Genomic DNA, 17118 nt, shown 5'->3' with positions numbered 1-17118 from the left:
CCTCTGTGACCATGTTGCGCACATCCCTGCCAGCCATCTGGTGCTTACTGCAATCATGTATCCTTAAAGTCACTGCAATGCACTGAGAAATCTCTACAGCTTCTCAAAAACAGTCACTTACATTTTTTTCTAAACAATTACATTTTTGGTTATTTGTTTTTTTTATCATCTTTATTTGGTATTTCCACTATTGCTTGTATGCATAATTTTGTTATGATGTTTTTTGCTGTTACATTTATGTCTTATTTTTATAATTGTATTTAAAGCTGCATTCCGTAACTTTTTTGGGTTAAAAATTATCCAAAATAATTTTTTTGGGCAAGTACATAACCAGCCAGTGTTCAAAACTATCTGCTTGCCGTAGCTCGATTCAAAACGGTAAGCTTGTAATAATGTTTTTAATTCCAGTGGTACTGGTGGATTTCCGCGGGAGATTCGAGCATGTCTTTGCGTCATTACGTCACATCTGTACACATAAAGGAGGAGTCTCGGCTAGTAGGCTATATTGCGTGTGAGGATGCTGGAGGTGGAGATTTATAGCCTTTTCTCACAGCACTTGATATAATTAAACTTATCAATTTGATGGCGGATCCAGAAAGGTTCAAATGACAATCACCAGTGACAACTAGAGATTCACCCGCTGTAAAATGCAAAAGACTTCGTTGGGACTTCGGAGTGACTACAGAAAAAAAGAGACTGCAACCGGACCCATGCGAAAACAAGGATACATATCGGAAGGGCATTAAATGTAGTCACGCAATGCTGATGTTGTTAACATTAACAATTTGACAACAAAGTATAATTTGCACGGTTTGACGTGATATGATAAGCGATCGTTAGATTTAATCAGCGCGATTTACTGCAATGCTTTTTTTCCCTTAGTTGGTCAGAACAAAAGTGGATGTTACTTGCTTGTTCAGATGACATTTACCGGTGAAAGGTCTCATGTTGGTCATACTTCCAAAAAGTAGAATCTGTGATTCCGAATGACAGTATGCACACCGGCGCGGCGACCGACAGCCGCACATTCTCCTCAAAACATTGGATTCATCCGCGCTGTGCCGTGCCGAGGCACAACTCACGTAAAGTTGATAATTCCGCGAATAACTGCAATTGCAGATTTCGAACAGAGATGGCGACAAAGAGGAAAAACTACGGACTGCAGCTTTAACTATGATTGTACAGGACATCGATCAATGTTCTGTTCTTTTAATCATGCTTCCTAAATAAACAAACAAACAGAACAGAACAGAACAGAATTCGTGTTTGAATCTTGTTTAACACATTTTATCATTGTTTGCCATATCCAGCAAAGTAAACCATTAGATGAATCTTACACAAAAAATAAATTCTGCAAGCTTCTTTTAAGGTAAATTTAAGTGTGGAGACTCCAAAAGGACACCAAATGACATAGAGGTCCATATAATTCATAAATGTATGCACACCAAAGAAAAAGAAAAAAACAGAAAAAAAACAAACTTTTCAGAATTCACAATGTATAGTGCAGCAGTACAGTGCAACAGCAAAGAGCTTGTTTACCTTTTATACAAGTCAAGTTGCGATACCGAACAGGAGATGCCAAAAAAACCTAAACCAACCGCATAAACCTGACTGCATATTCTTAGTACTGTTCAAGGATCCATTCAGAATTACTAAACACAGCAACATACACATGACAGATAAAAACATTATCCCGAACGTGTGTGGAAACAACGTGAATGTACTGAAAAGTGTCGGTGCATAAATACAATGTGTGATGATCATCAGTGCGTTGAGAGTGCACATACATGGTTTGTTAGCGCATCAATATAATGGGCTTTCTTTACATTGGCACTGTTTTGAACTGATCGTGTGAATGAATTCGCTTATTGGATCATTCATTAGACTGGAAACTTTCCCGGAGTTTAGCGGCTTAAAAAGATCTGATGACAAACAAAGAAGTGAAATCTGGTTAAAGGGTTAGAGTTCGCCTGGGTTGCGGCATTGTAGAAGCTCAGTGTGATAACAATAGATAACGAGGATGACGCAATTTCACTTGCTTCAGTAATTTATTTGCGTTATTTGAGTTAAATAATTTTAAAGTGTTAAGTATTTTTAATTAATGCGTTAGGCTACATTAATGTTGACAAATAAAAAGTAAATTAAAATAAAAGCTGAAATAAAGTATAAACATTAGGCTACATTAAACAAAATTACAATTGCCTTGACAACTGACAATTTGACAAATGTGACCAAGAAAAGATTCGGATTAATACAGAGCTCTCACTGTGTTCCAGGCAGCGAGCTGTGTAGCTAATACAAAACAGTCAACATTTATGGATTTGTTTTGAAGAAGAAAAAAAGTGGTAGACGCTACTTGTCCGTGCTAAAGTCAAGGCATGTTATGCAGATGAGTGTTTTCACACTTTGCTATGCGGTTGCGAGGACGTTTTGTCCCATTACTTGCACAAATCTGTCTGATATTCTGTTCCATCCTTCAATTTTCATTGATTTTTTTTTCACCTGTTTTATTGTCAAATGTGAACATTAAAAGTTAGATCATTTAAAAAAGTTACTTACATTACTTTTAATATTCCATATTAAAAAACAATTTTAAACTTCTCCATCCATGTGGATGCTGCTCACTGGTGATGGGTGAGGAGAGACCCTCTTTATGATTGTAATAAGCACTTTGGGTGTATATAGTAGCATACACAGTAAAGCACTATAAATGCCTCATTCATTCAACTTTTGAACATGTTAATTTGTGTAAATTCATTTCATGCTAAACAGGCTAAATATAAGAATTGTATAGTTTCTGCAAGGGGTGTGTAAACATATAGGCGAAGCACAACTGTAACTGGTGAAACCTAATGCAACCACCCTATATTTTTGTTTTCTATTTTTCATAAGACAAGGGTTCTGTTCATCTGTCGCAGAAGAAGTCCGCTGGGAAACGTCTTGCCGGAAACATGAAAGGGCATACAGAGCATGTGAGGACTGAAAGCTGCAACAGAAAACAAATCAATGGCTATAAAGTGTCACCTAGATTGACAGTGAGCACTGTTTACAACAGAGTGTGCGATATGTGCTGAAGAACAGGAACCATGGCGGAACAGAGCGCATGGAGGATGGAGGGGGGAGGGGAACAAAGCCAAAATGGATTTTATGAAATTGCTTGTCACTGAATGAAAACACCTGTTTAAGACAATCTTTTCCCAGGTTGCCTGTTGGTGCTGTTGTCAACACTGAAAAGTAACACTTGAATCGGAGGCTTTTTTTATGTGCTGAAAATTTGACGTGACAAGCTAGCAGCTTAAATGATCCTTTTTGGTATTCAGCTATGGTGGGATGAAGAACGGGATCAATGTTCTTTCAATGCTCTGACAGCAGTGCTGTGAAACAAAAAAGAACTTAAGAAACTTCAATACTTCATTCTTTGAAAGCGGAAAGGGTGAAAAAGTAATACGTTTTTTTAAATAAAAAAAAGGAGGGGGGTTGGGGGCTTGGTACCTTTAAACTTGGTATTCACTGTTTCCGTGTCTCTAAGGATCATTAATCCACATAAAAACCACCAGACCGATTTTAATGCGAAAGCATAAACAAGGATGAATGCAAAGCAATTTTATTTAGCGTTCACATACTTGCAAATTGTTGTTAGTTTCACACAAACCTAAAAATACAGTGACGGAGATAAATGGCTCATTTTATATTTGTGGAGACAATAATGAATATATACACAAACTACAAAGTGAAGTGTAATATTAAATAAATTTATAATTGCACATTTATACACATAATTATATATTATGTTATGTTGTATTATTATTATTCACAACACGAATGGAAAGTTGACCAACAATAGAGTAATTTTTTATATCTATAAATATTAAAATAATATTTACTTTCGTTTTTGTAATATATATCCAATATATTTATTATATTTTAAATATTATTGTCAAGGTTTTTAAAGCCTAAAAGGAACTCATACAAGCCTATTCAAGTTAAACATGACTTTTAAACTGTTAGTTCCATGAAAATAAACTGTTAATCAAAATTTTTATTATGAAAAATGAACACTGGCAAAATTCATACAGAAAGTTTATCAGATGAGAACAATAATCTATAGGCTTGCATGCAAACCACAGGTTTTTTGGCTGGTGTAACGCACAATATGCTAAACAACACATACTTGCTGTACGCCCTCTCAATCCTGGTGTCATCTATGATCTCATGCTTTGAAGGGTGTGGGGCATTGTGAAGCGTCTGCAAAATCCAAAAATATGACCTCATACATATAGATGCCCATGATGACACGTTCAGTAGAAACAAAAAGTTGTTTCCTCTAAGGAAGGCAGCATTCTGTAATGAGTGGTTAACACGGCCAACATTTCAATCGTTGCAGTATTTTAAAACGCCTTTGTACATGGCTCATCCAATCATAATTTAGAGTCAGAAATATTTGTTTTATAACTTATTTTCACGCTTTCTCATTACATAGAAGCCAGGTCAACATCTCGATGACAGAGAGGAGACTAAGACACGATTCCATTTCAAAAACATCTTTTTAATAAGGTGCTAAAAATCTTTGACATGTATTTGCACACGGACAGGAACACGTACACCCCTCCTGTGCCACTTATCATTAACATTACAGTGACAGAACAGAGCACAAGCACCGACTGCAGCATGGCACGCACATCACAGTGGAGAGGAGGACAGAACAAAGATTACTGTTAATTAAGGCATGTTCACAGGTAAAAGAGAGAACCGTTCTGTACAGAGAAACACGGAAAGTGATTCGCAAGCAGGCTTTTCCCAGAGGAGAACCGAACTGTGTGTCCAAAGTTCTCAGTTGCAAAGCTGTGGAAATGTAAGGGCTGAAAGAATTCAGCATGTCCATGAAATGCTTTTCCTTTCCACCGATAACCGTCAAATCAGTTCCACTGAAGTCAATCCTAAATCCAAGTCTCAGGCCACCAAATTTCACCTTTCACAGGAAAGTTGCACGCAACTAATGCGATGAAGCAGATGGGCTCCATTTTTATGGTGATGCTGAAAAATGCAGGAGAGAACAGACCAGTGAGTTCACGGGTCATAGGTCAGGGAGAGGGAATATTGCCCTCGTTGATGCATGAGGTTGTGCCACAAATCACGAAAGGCTACCGAACATGGCTGTTGTTGCTGGTGTTTTACTGTTCCAGCAGTCAGTAATGCCATGTTAAAACGCTAACAATCCCTTATAGTCAATATTAGTGAATTAATCCCTAAAATGAGATAATAAATTACATTTAAATGCTCTTAAAACATAATCAATTGCAAACAATTCTGTAAAAAGGCTCAAAGGCTTGTGCAACAGACACCCACTGTGCGCATGCTACAGCTAGAGATGAACACAAATGGCTACCTTAACATGAATATAGATCTCTCATCTCATAAACCATAACTTCAGACATCTTGAGGTAACATGACACAGAATCGGACCAATCGCTGTAAAACGATTAGTTAAACCCCACAGTGGAGTGAATAATCCTTTGCATAATATGGGCTGATAAGGAAAACGAGAAGACTTGAGGACCATGGCAAATGCCGCTTATTGACAGACCTATCACAGGTCAATTAAAGCTTGGATCCCACAGGCTATTTACAAGTGACACTACAGCTCTAAGAGGTCCCCGGTCCACAGACGGCCATATCTCCCGCCAGGCGGCTAATTGAGCTTGTCTATAATTATCCATTACACTCCCATTAGATGTGGTGAGAGCACTAGAGGAGTCATCACCATGGGGCACTGCCAAATCCACGAGAAGATCCGCTTGTGCTTGCATCTCTACGCAATAAATGTCCCTTATATCGTGACAGTATATAAACACATCCTTTCCATTGATCGTAAAAAAACGAAAGGGTAAAATAAAATATATAAAAAGGGATGCATTCAGAAGGCAAAATGTCAAGGTCAGTATCTACATTTCTTTCCTCCTTAGTCAAGTCTAAGTTCCTACTGTTAGTTATGATGCTTACACAATGCACTGCCATCACTGCTGATCATATATTTCACAATTACAACATCTTTCAAAAAAAAAAAAGCACTGATCCATTAAAGTGAGCAACATGCTGTGTGTCCTTTCTGTGCACTCTGCTGGAATACATTGTCCATTAAAAGACAAGCCTTCAGTCTTCTTCTGCGGGAAAAAGCTCACTCGGTGTGCTCAGACGGAGACAAAGACGTCCAAATAGAGGCGGTCGTACGATTCCCTGAAGAAAAGGAGGAGCAGGAGACTGAAGATGCAGGATCCTGTCAAACACCAGTTCAACCAGGACAGCTCTGAAAAACAAAATAGCAAGGTTGACTGAGGTTAGCGATGATAGTGTGAAGAGCGCTGGATACCACGTACTGTACATCAATGCATGATAGAACAGACATGAGTTTATCAGACTTCTGGAAATAGCGTTTCTTTTTCGCATTACTAATCGAAATAAATAAATAAAAGCAACATTTTTTTACAATCTTTTCCCCCCACAGCACGGCATTCATTAAATACAACTATTCTAGGCATATTTTCTTCATGTCTGTAAGTATCAAGTAAGTTAACAAATGTAAATGTGTTTTTTTATTTCTTTTTTTAGTACCTAAAAAAAGATATTTAGTAGCACCTTAAAAAAAAAACTAGCATCCAAGGATGACTGTGGTTAGTGATGACAGCATTTAGAGCACCGAATACCATACTTCACCGAAAGATAGAATGTTTATCATAATTTTATAAACACAGTAACATACAAAAATAACAATGCAAGCCTACTTGGCCTTAGCCTGGGAAAACCCAGACAACTTCCGGCAAATTTAGATTTGCTCTGAAAGTTAGTCTGGCAAAGAGCTCATTCAAGCCCATTTCCAATCCGTCGAAATCGAGGCACCAATCAGAAACGTTGGGGCGGGCTTTACACGATGACGAAAGCGCTGGGATTTTGAAGCAGATTTTGTAGCCTACATTACAAAGATGGATGCCGCCGTCGAACATCACATGTTCGAATCAGCTATCGCGTCTGTTTTAAGCGATTTGAACGTTTCCATTTTGTTAAAAACCGAGCAAAGAACAATATTTGGAGATGTTTCTGCCGCTCTGCATACGTCATCTCCTTCATCGCTCTGATTGGTTTTAGGTCTATCCGCGACGTCCATTGGTGACGCCCCTCTGGAAATGATTTGTCTATGACGCTTTGACAGACCATAACTCAGCTACAACTGAGAATGGTCGGGTTTTAACCAGGCTAACTTGGCCTATAAGGTACAAGAAAATAATGCAGATTTTTTTTTTTTACAGCTTAGCATGCATTACATTTCTTTTCTAAAGGCAAAATCCAGTCATTTCAATAGGAGTCCACACATTCAGAATTTTGAGCAGGCGTGAAACATTTTTTTTTAAAAGAATTTGCCGCATTGACCAATTGAATGCTACTTGGAAGTGACTTCTGTGTGAGCAGTGCTTAGTGCATCATTACATTATTAACAGTGGAAATAGACCTTTTTGCCATGTGACCATGCCTTACGTATAAGGTAAATTCATGTAAATGTGTTGGTTTTTTTCTTCAATAGCCAAATAGCTATTTAGGTACTGTTTTTCAAAATCCCATAAACTCGTGATGGATAAAATAAAGTCTTCTAATAAAGTTTATATATATATATATATATATATATATAATGGCCCATTTCACTACATTACAGAGCTGCAAGTGGTTACAAACAACAATTCACATTGACTAAATGCAGTTGGCACTTACAAACTTTGAACATAAAAACAGATATCACAGCCCTTCATTTCCTTCTGACCAAACCATATACATGGTCATGCTCCAATAATCAAAGGCAAATAGAAAAACAAAATATACTAATAATTGTTTGAAATACATCAGACTGTGAGAGATAGCAGACACACACAGCAGGTTCCCACAGCCGCTCTATTCCTTTCATTGGACAGTTAAAGTTACGAGAGGTTTTGCACAAGGTTGAAGTTTAAACCAGCAATTGAATCATTTCACACGCGCTGCACATGAATACGAAGATACTTTTTAAAGGACAACACTGAAAACTGCATGCGAGAGCTGTGCAAACACATTCAGAGTACATATACTGCAGTGTGCGATTCAATAGATGAAAGCCTCACACCAGCTGCTGTGGCTCTGATAGAGCGCTGGGTTGAATATAACATAAACCAGGTCAAACACACAGACCCTCGAGGACAAAGGAAAGAGCGCAACTTAATTTAATAAGAGAAGTGGATTTCAATTTCAGGGCGTCCCGTATCCAGATAACAGGTTGATCAATTGCCCCTCAAGTGAGAGCTGCAATCGATGGCAGAAGGTGAAATGCATGCTGGGTCAGCTGCTGAGCCCATTTGGGATAAATGATATGATTTAGCCATGCAGCACAGTCAACACAACCAGGTACGGCGGACGATAGAGCCATGACGACTCGAAGAAATGGGAAGCGGGGATTCTTTCCAAAAGTCCCCCTCATTAATCAGGCCTTACTAGCCCTTCAGCTGCGCTTGGTGTAGCGGCGGGTTAATGGAGTTGTGTTTATCTGGCTATTATGTCTGTGCTGCACGCCCGCCCCAGCCTCATCAATTTAAAAGAGAGAGGTAGCATCACCAGGCAGGATGTCTGCAGCGCATGTTAATGAGGAGAGCGGCTCGGCTCGGCTCAGGTAATCCAATCAGACGCCCCCCAAAAATCCGCGAGTCGTCAACAGTCACCCTTCCAGCGCTAATGGAAGGCAGAACTTTGGACAGAGCGGCCCAACCTTTCCCTAAGGCAGCGCCGCTATGGAGAATACAAAAGAAGTTGGTTTAAAGGATTCGATTTCTCCCTCCTTCTCTCGCAATAATAGGAGCACAGCAATTATATCCTGTCTGTCAGTTTACACTGCAGTCAAACTGTTATGTCGCATTTCCCTCCTCTTAATACCTGACAGCAGAATGCAGAGATGTTGTTATTAAGGGTGCAATTTAGCCTGTCTCTTTCCTGCCATCGTCTCATGGGCTGTAATGTGCTGAAAAGGCCACGGTGGAATGACAGCGTAAACAGGCCACTCACCGTGACACTCAAAATCTCTTACACGCGGAACGCTGGGACAAAAGCGAGGACAAGCAGGGAGGGATGCGAGGAAACATCCTACAGCCGCTGTCTCGCGTCGTGACCGGGCGGCCCAATGTCGTCTCACTCACCCACGGGGCTCCTCACTTCCTGTCAAGCGAGCTGGGGTGTCTGAGATGGTCCTCTTATTGCTGTAATTATTCTTAATCGCTCCCCATTCAGCTGGCAGACTGATGGCATATTTCAGATCAGTTTAATGTCTTGCTCTGGCCCCAAGCAGAATCAAGAGAGGATGACTGACAGTTTGTAGGCTCTGTTTTCTCCTTACAAGATTAAACCAGAATTATATTTTGCAGTTCTGAGTTTGATTTGTTATACACATGTGATTCTAAATATACATTGTGTTAAAAAAGAGGAAAAATTATATATAAAAAAATAAGACAAATTAAATGAAACAAAAACTAATTAAAATAAATTATAATTAATATTATAGAATAAATACAATTATATTAATAAATGGTAAACATATATGTAACACATACATATATACAGTACATGCATACACACATTTTTTTGTGTGCAGAGATTACAATTACAATTAAATTACTGTTTTTAAAAATTAACTTTAAGTGACAATGTCTAAAACTAAAATGAGGAAATTAGCATGCACAATTAATACATATGCAAAAATATACGGTATAGTACAGTATATGTGCATTATAACATAAATATTTCATCCCTAGGAAATATACTCAGCTTCAACTCCGGTTTAAGCATGGTGTGAAAAGCTCTAGGAAACTTGATTTTGCTGAAGGTTTACCTTCACAGGCAATTGAACGTGCTAAATCGAATGCTGCAAAAAGAGTTTAGAGCAGGCATAACCTATCAGGAAGTACACACTCTGGGTCTCTACAAAAGGTTACTGGACCCTTAATTTTATTATTGCCATTTGACAGACGGGCCACCCTCAAACAGTAGGTGACATGTCCTTTACAAAGTCACAATCAAAAAAGGCTGAATGTTCAATCTTTACCAGCTATTCACAGCTTTCGGATTTAAGGGTGAATGAACCAACCTTGCCAATTTAAATGGCCAGCTGGGAAGGACAGCAACAGTCACTCAATGAAGCACATCCCTTTCATTTCATTTTAAAGTAAACACAAAGAAAGTGTAAGAAATTTGTGAATGTATCATCTGTCACAGGCAGGTGCTATTCTTAAAAGCACATCAATACAACCTTGGGTGGCTGAAAAAAAGAGGATCTGGAAAATAAAAGAAAGTCGAGGCAGGCTCAATATAAGAGGAAACGGGCAATTTTCAATGCACAATGGTAACCAATCTACACAATAATTCAGATCTACACTCACCGGCCACTTTATTAGGTACACCTGTCCAACTGCTCGTTAACACTTAATTTCTAAGCAGCCAATCACATGGCGGCAACTCAGTGCATTTAGGCATGTAGACATGGTCAAGACAATCTCCTGCAGTTCAAACCGAGCATCAGTATGGGGAAGAAAGTTGATTTGAGTGACTTTGAACGTGGCATGATTGTTGGTGCCAGAAGGGCTGGTCTGAGTATTTCAGAAACTGCTAATCTACTGGGATTTTCACGCACAACCATCTCTAGGGTTTACAGAGAATGGTCCGAAAAAGAAAAAACATCCAGTGAGCGGCAGTTCTGTGGGCGGAAATGCCTTGTTGATGCCAGAGGTCAGAGGAGAATGGCCAGACTGGTTCGAGCTGATAGAAGGGCAACAGTGACTGAAATAACCACTCGTTACAACCGAGGTATGCAGCAAAGCATTTGTGAAGCCACAACACGCACAACCTTGAGGCGGATGGGCTACAACAGCAGAAGACTCCACCGGGTACCACTCATCTCCACTACAAATAGGAAAAAGAGGCTACAATTTGCAAGAGCTCACCAAAATTGAACAGTTGAAGACTGGAAAAATGTTGCCTGGTCTGATGAGTCTCGATTTCTGTTGAGACATTCAGATGTTAGAGTCAGAATTTGGCGTAAACAGAATGAGAACATGGAACCATCATGCCTTGTTACCACTGTGCAGGCTGGTGGTGGTGGTGTAATGGTGTGGGGGATGTTTTCCTGGCACACTTTAGGCCCCTTAGTGCCAATTGGGCATCGTTTAAATGCCACGGCCTACCTGAGCATTGTTTCTGACCATGTCCATCCCTTTATGGCCACCATGTACCCATCCTCTGATGGCTACTTCCACCATGTCACAAAGCTCTAATCATTTCAAATTGGTTTCTTGAACATGACAATGAGTTCACTGTACTAAAATGGCCTCCACAGTCACCAGATCTCAACCCAATAGAGCATCTTTGGGATGTGGTGGAACGGGAGATTCGCATCATGGATGTGCAGCCGACAAATCTGCGGCAACTGTGTGATGCCATCATGTCAATATGGACCAAACTCCCTGAGGAATGCTTCCAGCACCTTGTTGAATCTATGCCACGAAGAATTGAGGCAGTTCTGAAGGCAAAAGGGGGTCCAACCCGTTACTAGCATGGGGTACCTAATAAAGTGGCCGGTGAGTGTATATTAGCAATGAAATCAAAAGAAACAGGGTAATTACAACGAGGTAAACAACAGAACTCTGTCAGGACTCAAGCTTCTTCTGAAGGTCGTGACACACCAAGCCGTCTTCAAAGAAATAGCGGCGAAAAAAGTCGACTTTTGTTGTCGCCTCGCATCAGCTGTGTCTGGCCGCTTGCTTACCATTTTGAATACCATCATGTTGATCACTTTCTTTATTCCATGCAGTAGGCGGCTCATATTGTTATAAAAATACATGCTTATTGGAATGCTCAGGTAAGATGATATAAAATTAGAACAGCCTTCTGTCTGTGCCGTCTCAACTTCTTCGCTCGCTGTCATCACTTTCGCTTTTATTCTCATGCACTTATCCACTAAACTGAACAGCCAATCAGAGGATCTCTCTCACGCCAATTGCTGATGCTGAATCGGCTGAACTGTCACCGACGAGGGCCCAAATAGAGATGTATGTGGAACACACCACAAACACTAGCCCAACGGATGCCCACCAGCGGCCAGACGTTCTGTTTTAATACATTTTAAAATGGAATTTATTCCTGTGATGCAAAGCGGAATTTTCAGCATCATTACTTCAGTCTTCAGCGTCACATGATCCTTCAGAAATCATTCTAATTTGCTGATTTGGTGCTCAAGAAACATTTCTCATTATTATCCATGTCGAAAACAGTTGTGCTACTTAATACTTTTGTGTAAACTGAGAAGCTTTTTTATTCAGGATGAATAGGAAGTTCAAAAGAACAGCATTTATTTAAAACAGAAATATATTTAATTTAATGCATCCTTGCATAATAAAAGTATTAATTTCTTTCAGAAAAAATAAAATCTTACTGACCCCAAACTTTTTAACGGCAGTGTAACAGTGCCTTTAAGCCGAATATATGCTTCGGTTTTACGTTTTACGTCACTACGTCTTGTACAGTGTAAAAATTCCAGCATCCAAATTTAACTTTCAGTAAATTTTGAGTAGAATGTCTAGAACTGGTGGGTCCACTAGATGGCAACACTTTGGTAACGCTTCCTTTTACAGTACAGTACTTACATGTACTTACAGTGTACTTACCTAGAAAGTACTGGCTAATATAAGGTAAGTACATGGGTTAGGGGTAGGTTTAGGGGTAGGTTCAGGGTTAGTACCTAGTTATTACCCAGTAATTATAATTACTATAATAAGTACATAGTAAGTACATGGGTAACAGGACTGTAAAAGGAAGCGTTACCAACACTTTTAAGCCCAATTAATACTTCTGCGTCGAACTCACGCCGTAGCTACGTCGTAGGCTGTGTGTAGCGCGCGTACCCTTCGGCGTACCCTGACGTGCACCTCTCCAAAAATGTAACAACGCGTCAGTTCTACGCGTACTGCAAGCGCTGTGATTGGTCTGCTAGAACCGCTCCCCGGCTTTCACATGCTCCCTCTGCATGTGTAATTGCACGTCAACGCGGACAACGACGCAGAAGTATAAATGAAAACCAACGCGTAGTCTATAGCGTAGAGGCTCCGGCGTAGGTCTGACGCAGAAGTATAAATCAGCCTTTACAGTTGGGCCATTACTTCAAAGAAATATCCTATGAAGAATATGAAAAATGCCAATGAAAACAACAGAATAAATGTTACATCAATGTGCAAGGGTGATATTACTAGAGCTTTCATCAAATGCACATGCACATCATTTTAAACATCTGTCTAAAGTTCTATTCATTTAACTATGTGTCAAATTTCAAGTGGAACTGCACCTTTAAGGAGGACTTTGTGCAGTTTAGCTAACAGAGAGCTTATTATGTCTAGAAGGGCTTTCTGCCAGTGGAAACAGCGAGAGGTTGCAGGATGGTTCTGATGAAACAAACAGAAATCCATCCATCATCTCTTCAGCACCTACACACCGCTTGGGCTAAACAGAAAGCGTCCAAAACTCAATAGCAATGCCAACGCAATAACCATCTATATATAGAGACCTAATTGTTCCAACATTATTTTCAGCCATGGCACGGTGTTGGCGGGCAACTGCGGCACTGACAGCAACACAAAAGCAGAACGAATCTCATGGCTTCATTTGGAACCGATAACCCGATCAGATTTGAAAGGATGAGCCAGTTAAGCTCACTCATCTCAGTTTAATCTTCTCCAAGGGATCAGCAGGAAGACTGAGGAGTTTTCGCAGCCTTTCTTGACACCTGGGAGCCGTCCAGCAACCTAACTGCTCATCAAAACAGAGACCTGTCAGCCGGTCACTCAAGGCCGCTGACAGAATGGGGAGCTAAGTATCACAGCGGACATCTGGATTTGACAGTGGTCAGTCAGTGTGAACAGAGGTTGACAGCAGTGCTAATTTCTAAAGAAAATGGGGGTGGTAAGTTTTTCACAGGCAAGCACCACGTGTTGTGGGTGGTTTCCTAGACATGGCTATGAAGTTTCAGAGATGCTCTATTTGGTTTCTGGGATGTTCTTAATGTTGGCTAGGTGGTTGCTTACTGGTTCCAGTAAATTTAAAAAAAAGAAAAACAACTATATCATATTCTGGTCCCCATGTATGGCTCACATCACTCCTTTAATGTATGCCTGTGTGATTTTCACCAGTTTTATTGGCCTTTTATTGTATCGTAAGTCTGTTTTTACCCCACAAATCAAAATCAAAAAGCAAATAAAATGCTATTATGACTTAATATTATGATATTATTTTCAGGAAAATCAAATCCCCAAATGCATAAAAACAGACTTTAACAAGATATATCTTTATATTACTTTGTATATTTTAATAATACAATACTATAAATATTTATATTCTAATATAATTAATATTATTTATTTATACATCTTAGTAGTATTTGTACCACTACCTTAAACTGAATTAATAACAAATTGACTTTAACTTTGAAAAAAAAAATGTGAATAAAATTATGAAGAATAAATGTGCTTAATTTTACTGAAAAAAGAAAATCACAAGTGTAAAAACTTCTGACAGTAAATTGCATTTTCTTTATGCAAAATAAGATTTAATTTTAATTTATTTTTCGGGGTGAAATGTGAACTGGACATTTCCTGGAAAAGATATGGGAGATTCGTCCATACTTGGTGAATGTCTTAGTGAATGCTGAACACCATTAATAAATAACAATAATTGAAATCATTGTTATGTTATCTACATGTATATATGTCATGTGTATAAATGTCATGTATGTGCTATGTAGGCACACCATATAACAAAATGCTGTTTTTTGAATGGAAAAACACATACAGCCTTTGTGTTAACCTGACAAACGGTGTCCACCAATACAAGAGCTAGAATAAAACTATCACGGACTACCTGTCATTCCAAAGAAACCTGTCACAAAGTGACTCATCAATATTCAGCTGGAAGCTTGTATTTACAGAGCAAGACAGGGCAGACAAGTCAATCTCCCTGCACTTTTTTTCATGCGAAGAGCTTTGCACTGAAAGTTAATCATCATTCAGGACAAGGACAATGACACTGACCGTCCATATCTCTGCCATGTGTTTATTTAGGCTGAGTGAAAGCTTTGTTTTCCTTGCTGTAAACCTTGCATTTAAAGAGTTAAAAATATCAAGGTACCTGTAAAGTAAAAGGTGAGGAAAAACAGCAAAAGTCCAGTGAAGAGGTTGCTGAGGAAGGTGACCACTCCACAGGTGATGCCCTCAGGTACAGGGTAAACCGTCTCAATGAACAGCTCCAAGAAGATGGGCACACTACTGTTGATGAAGATACCCACCAGGATGCAGGAGGTGTAGAGAGTGGCTAAAGGAGCAAAAAGAGAGAAAAAGTGAGACAGCGGGCTGAATCTCAAATACATTTCTAGAATAATACCTTCTTTAAACAGGAAGAGAAAGACTTTGCAACTGATTGAGTGTAAAAAAAAACCTTTCTAATTAAATTTTTTTCTTCCTGCGCTGGCAAACCCCATTTCAGCAGACATTACACAAATCAACTACGAAAACACTTACAACCTCATCTTTAAGTAATGATTATAATGTGCGAAGTTGGTACTACAGAAATCTTTCTTATTATCTTAGCAAAGCTGAAGTTTAATGAAGTGTGGAAATTGCAATAAAATGTATTTTATTCCAATATTAAATACACTTTCATTTCCAAAACCCAATTTTGCTTTAAAAAATTGGCAAAAAGAAACACCTTGCTATAGAAACTCATCAGTCTATTGTCATTCTCAGTGATAGAAGCTACTCCATGTGTGGGCGCGCAGTACTGTTTTAAACAAACCCAAACTGGTTCTAACCAGGGCAAAGAGAAAAGGATGGCCCAAATGCACAAAAACAAGAGAAAAAGCACATCAGAGCCTCAGCTGCCAGCGTAAGTGAAAAGTACATAGCAAACACTAGGTTTCATTACAAAATGGGCTAAACAACTAAAAGACTGGTTGGTAAATAAGAAAAGATTATTATAGATGAATACCTCGATGCTTGAGGTGTGGGGGTACATAAAAAGTGAAACAAACTTACGGGAACAACACCTACGAGAAATGTTGCAAAAAAACATGGTATTTTTGCATTTTTCAGCATCACCATAAAAAAGGAGTCCATCAAATTTAAACATTATACATGGATTTATTGTACACTACCGTTCAAAAGTTTGGGGTCGGTAATTTTTTTCAATTATTTTGAAAGACATCTCTTTTGCTCACCAAGGATGCATTTTTTTTTTAATTAAAACTTAATTTTTTAAATAATATTTCACAATTTTACAAACTTTTTAAACAAAGTTAAATATAATTTTTTATATTTCAACATTGTATTCCTGTGATGGCAAAGCTGGATTTTCAGTAGTCATTACTAATATCATTCTAATATGCTGATCTGGTGCTCAAGAAATATAAGCAATGTTGAAAACGGTTTAATACCAATATTTCTGTGGATAGATACCGTGATACATTGTTAGAAAAATGTCTATTCTTCTTTTGATCATTTTTGACAATGTAAAAGTCTTTTACTGTCACTTTTTAACAATTGAATGTTCCCGTACTGAATAAAAGTATTAATACCTTTAAACTTACTGACCCAAAACTTTTTAACAGTGGTGCAATTTTTGACCAATTTTATGCAACCTTGGTGAATAAAAGCATCACGCGCTTTCATAAACATGTTCATTATGAATGATTCCCAACTTTTCAATGTAGCGTAGTTGTAATCATGAGAAATATCTGAGATGCGTGTAACCATGGTATAAATAGAAGAACTGACAATGGCACCACTGCATTTTGAAAAATGTAAAAGTCAAGGTAGTAATATGGCCAATTATTCCTTACATAATGTTACACAATGAATATCATTATTTCTATATTATTTGAATACTATTTAGAACATTCAGATACAAGACAAAATTATTAGCAATAAAGCATGAAAACTCTTTACATGCATGTCCTATGAAAAGTGCTTGCACTGCATTTACAATCAAGTGTGTTTATTCAACCATGCACTGTTGCTTCTAAGC

At 38.6% G+C, this 17118-nt stretch overlaps 1 protein-coding gene across 1 annotated transcript in view; it reads right to left on the bottom strand.

Moving 5' to 3' along the window:
• Positions 1-4525: 4525 nt before the first annotated feature.
• Positions 4526-17118, bottom strand: part of slc49a4 (solute carrier family 49 member 4) — a 41299-nt gene continuing 28706 nt past the window's right edge. The window contains exons 8-9 of the mRNA XM_056263165.1: positions 15229-15411; positions 4526-6304 (exon numbers count right to left, since the gene is read on the bottom strand). Of these exons, the coding sequence (XP_056119140.1) occupies positions 6189-6304; positions 15229-15411 (299 nt within the window). The 3' untranslated portion in view covers positions 4526-6188. The remainder of the gene's footprint in view (positions 6305-15228; positions 15412-17118) is intronic.

The sequence above is a fragment of the Rhinichthys klamathensis genome, unplaced genomic scaffold (assembly GCF_029890125.1).
Source record: "Rhinichthys klamathensis goyatoka isolate OS25496 unplaced genomic scaffold, OSU_Roscu_1.1 h1tg000201l_1, whole genome shotgun sequence".
NCBI classification, from domain to species: Eukaryota; Metazoa; Chordata; class Actinopteri; order Cypriniformes; family Leuciscidae; genus Rhinichthys; species Rhinichthys klamathensis.
Note: the sequence above shows the minus strand (reverse complement) of the source record. Positions and strands in the feature narration are given on the sequence as shown.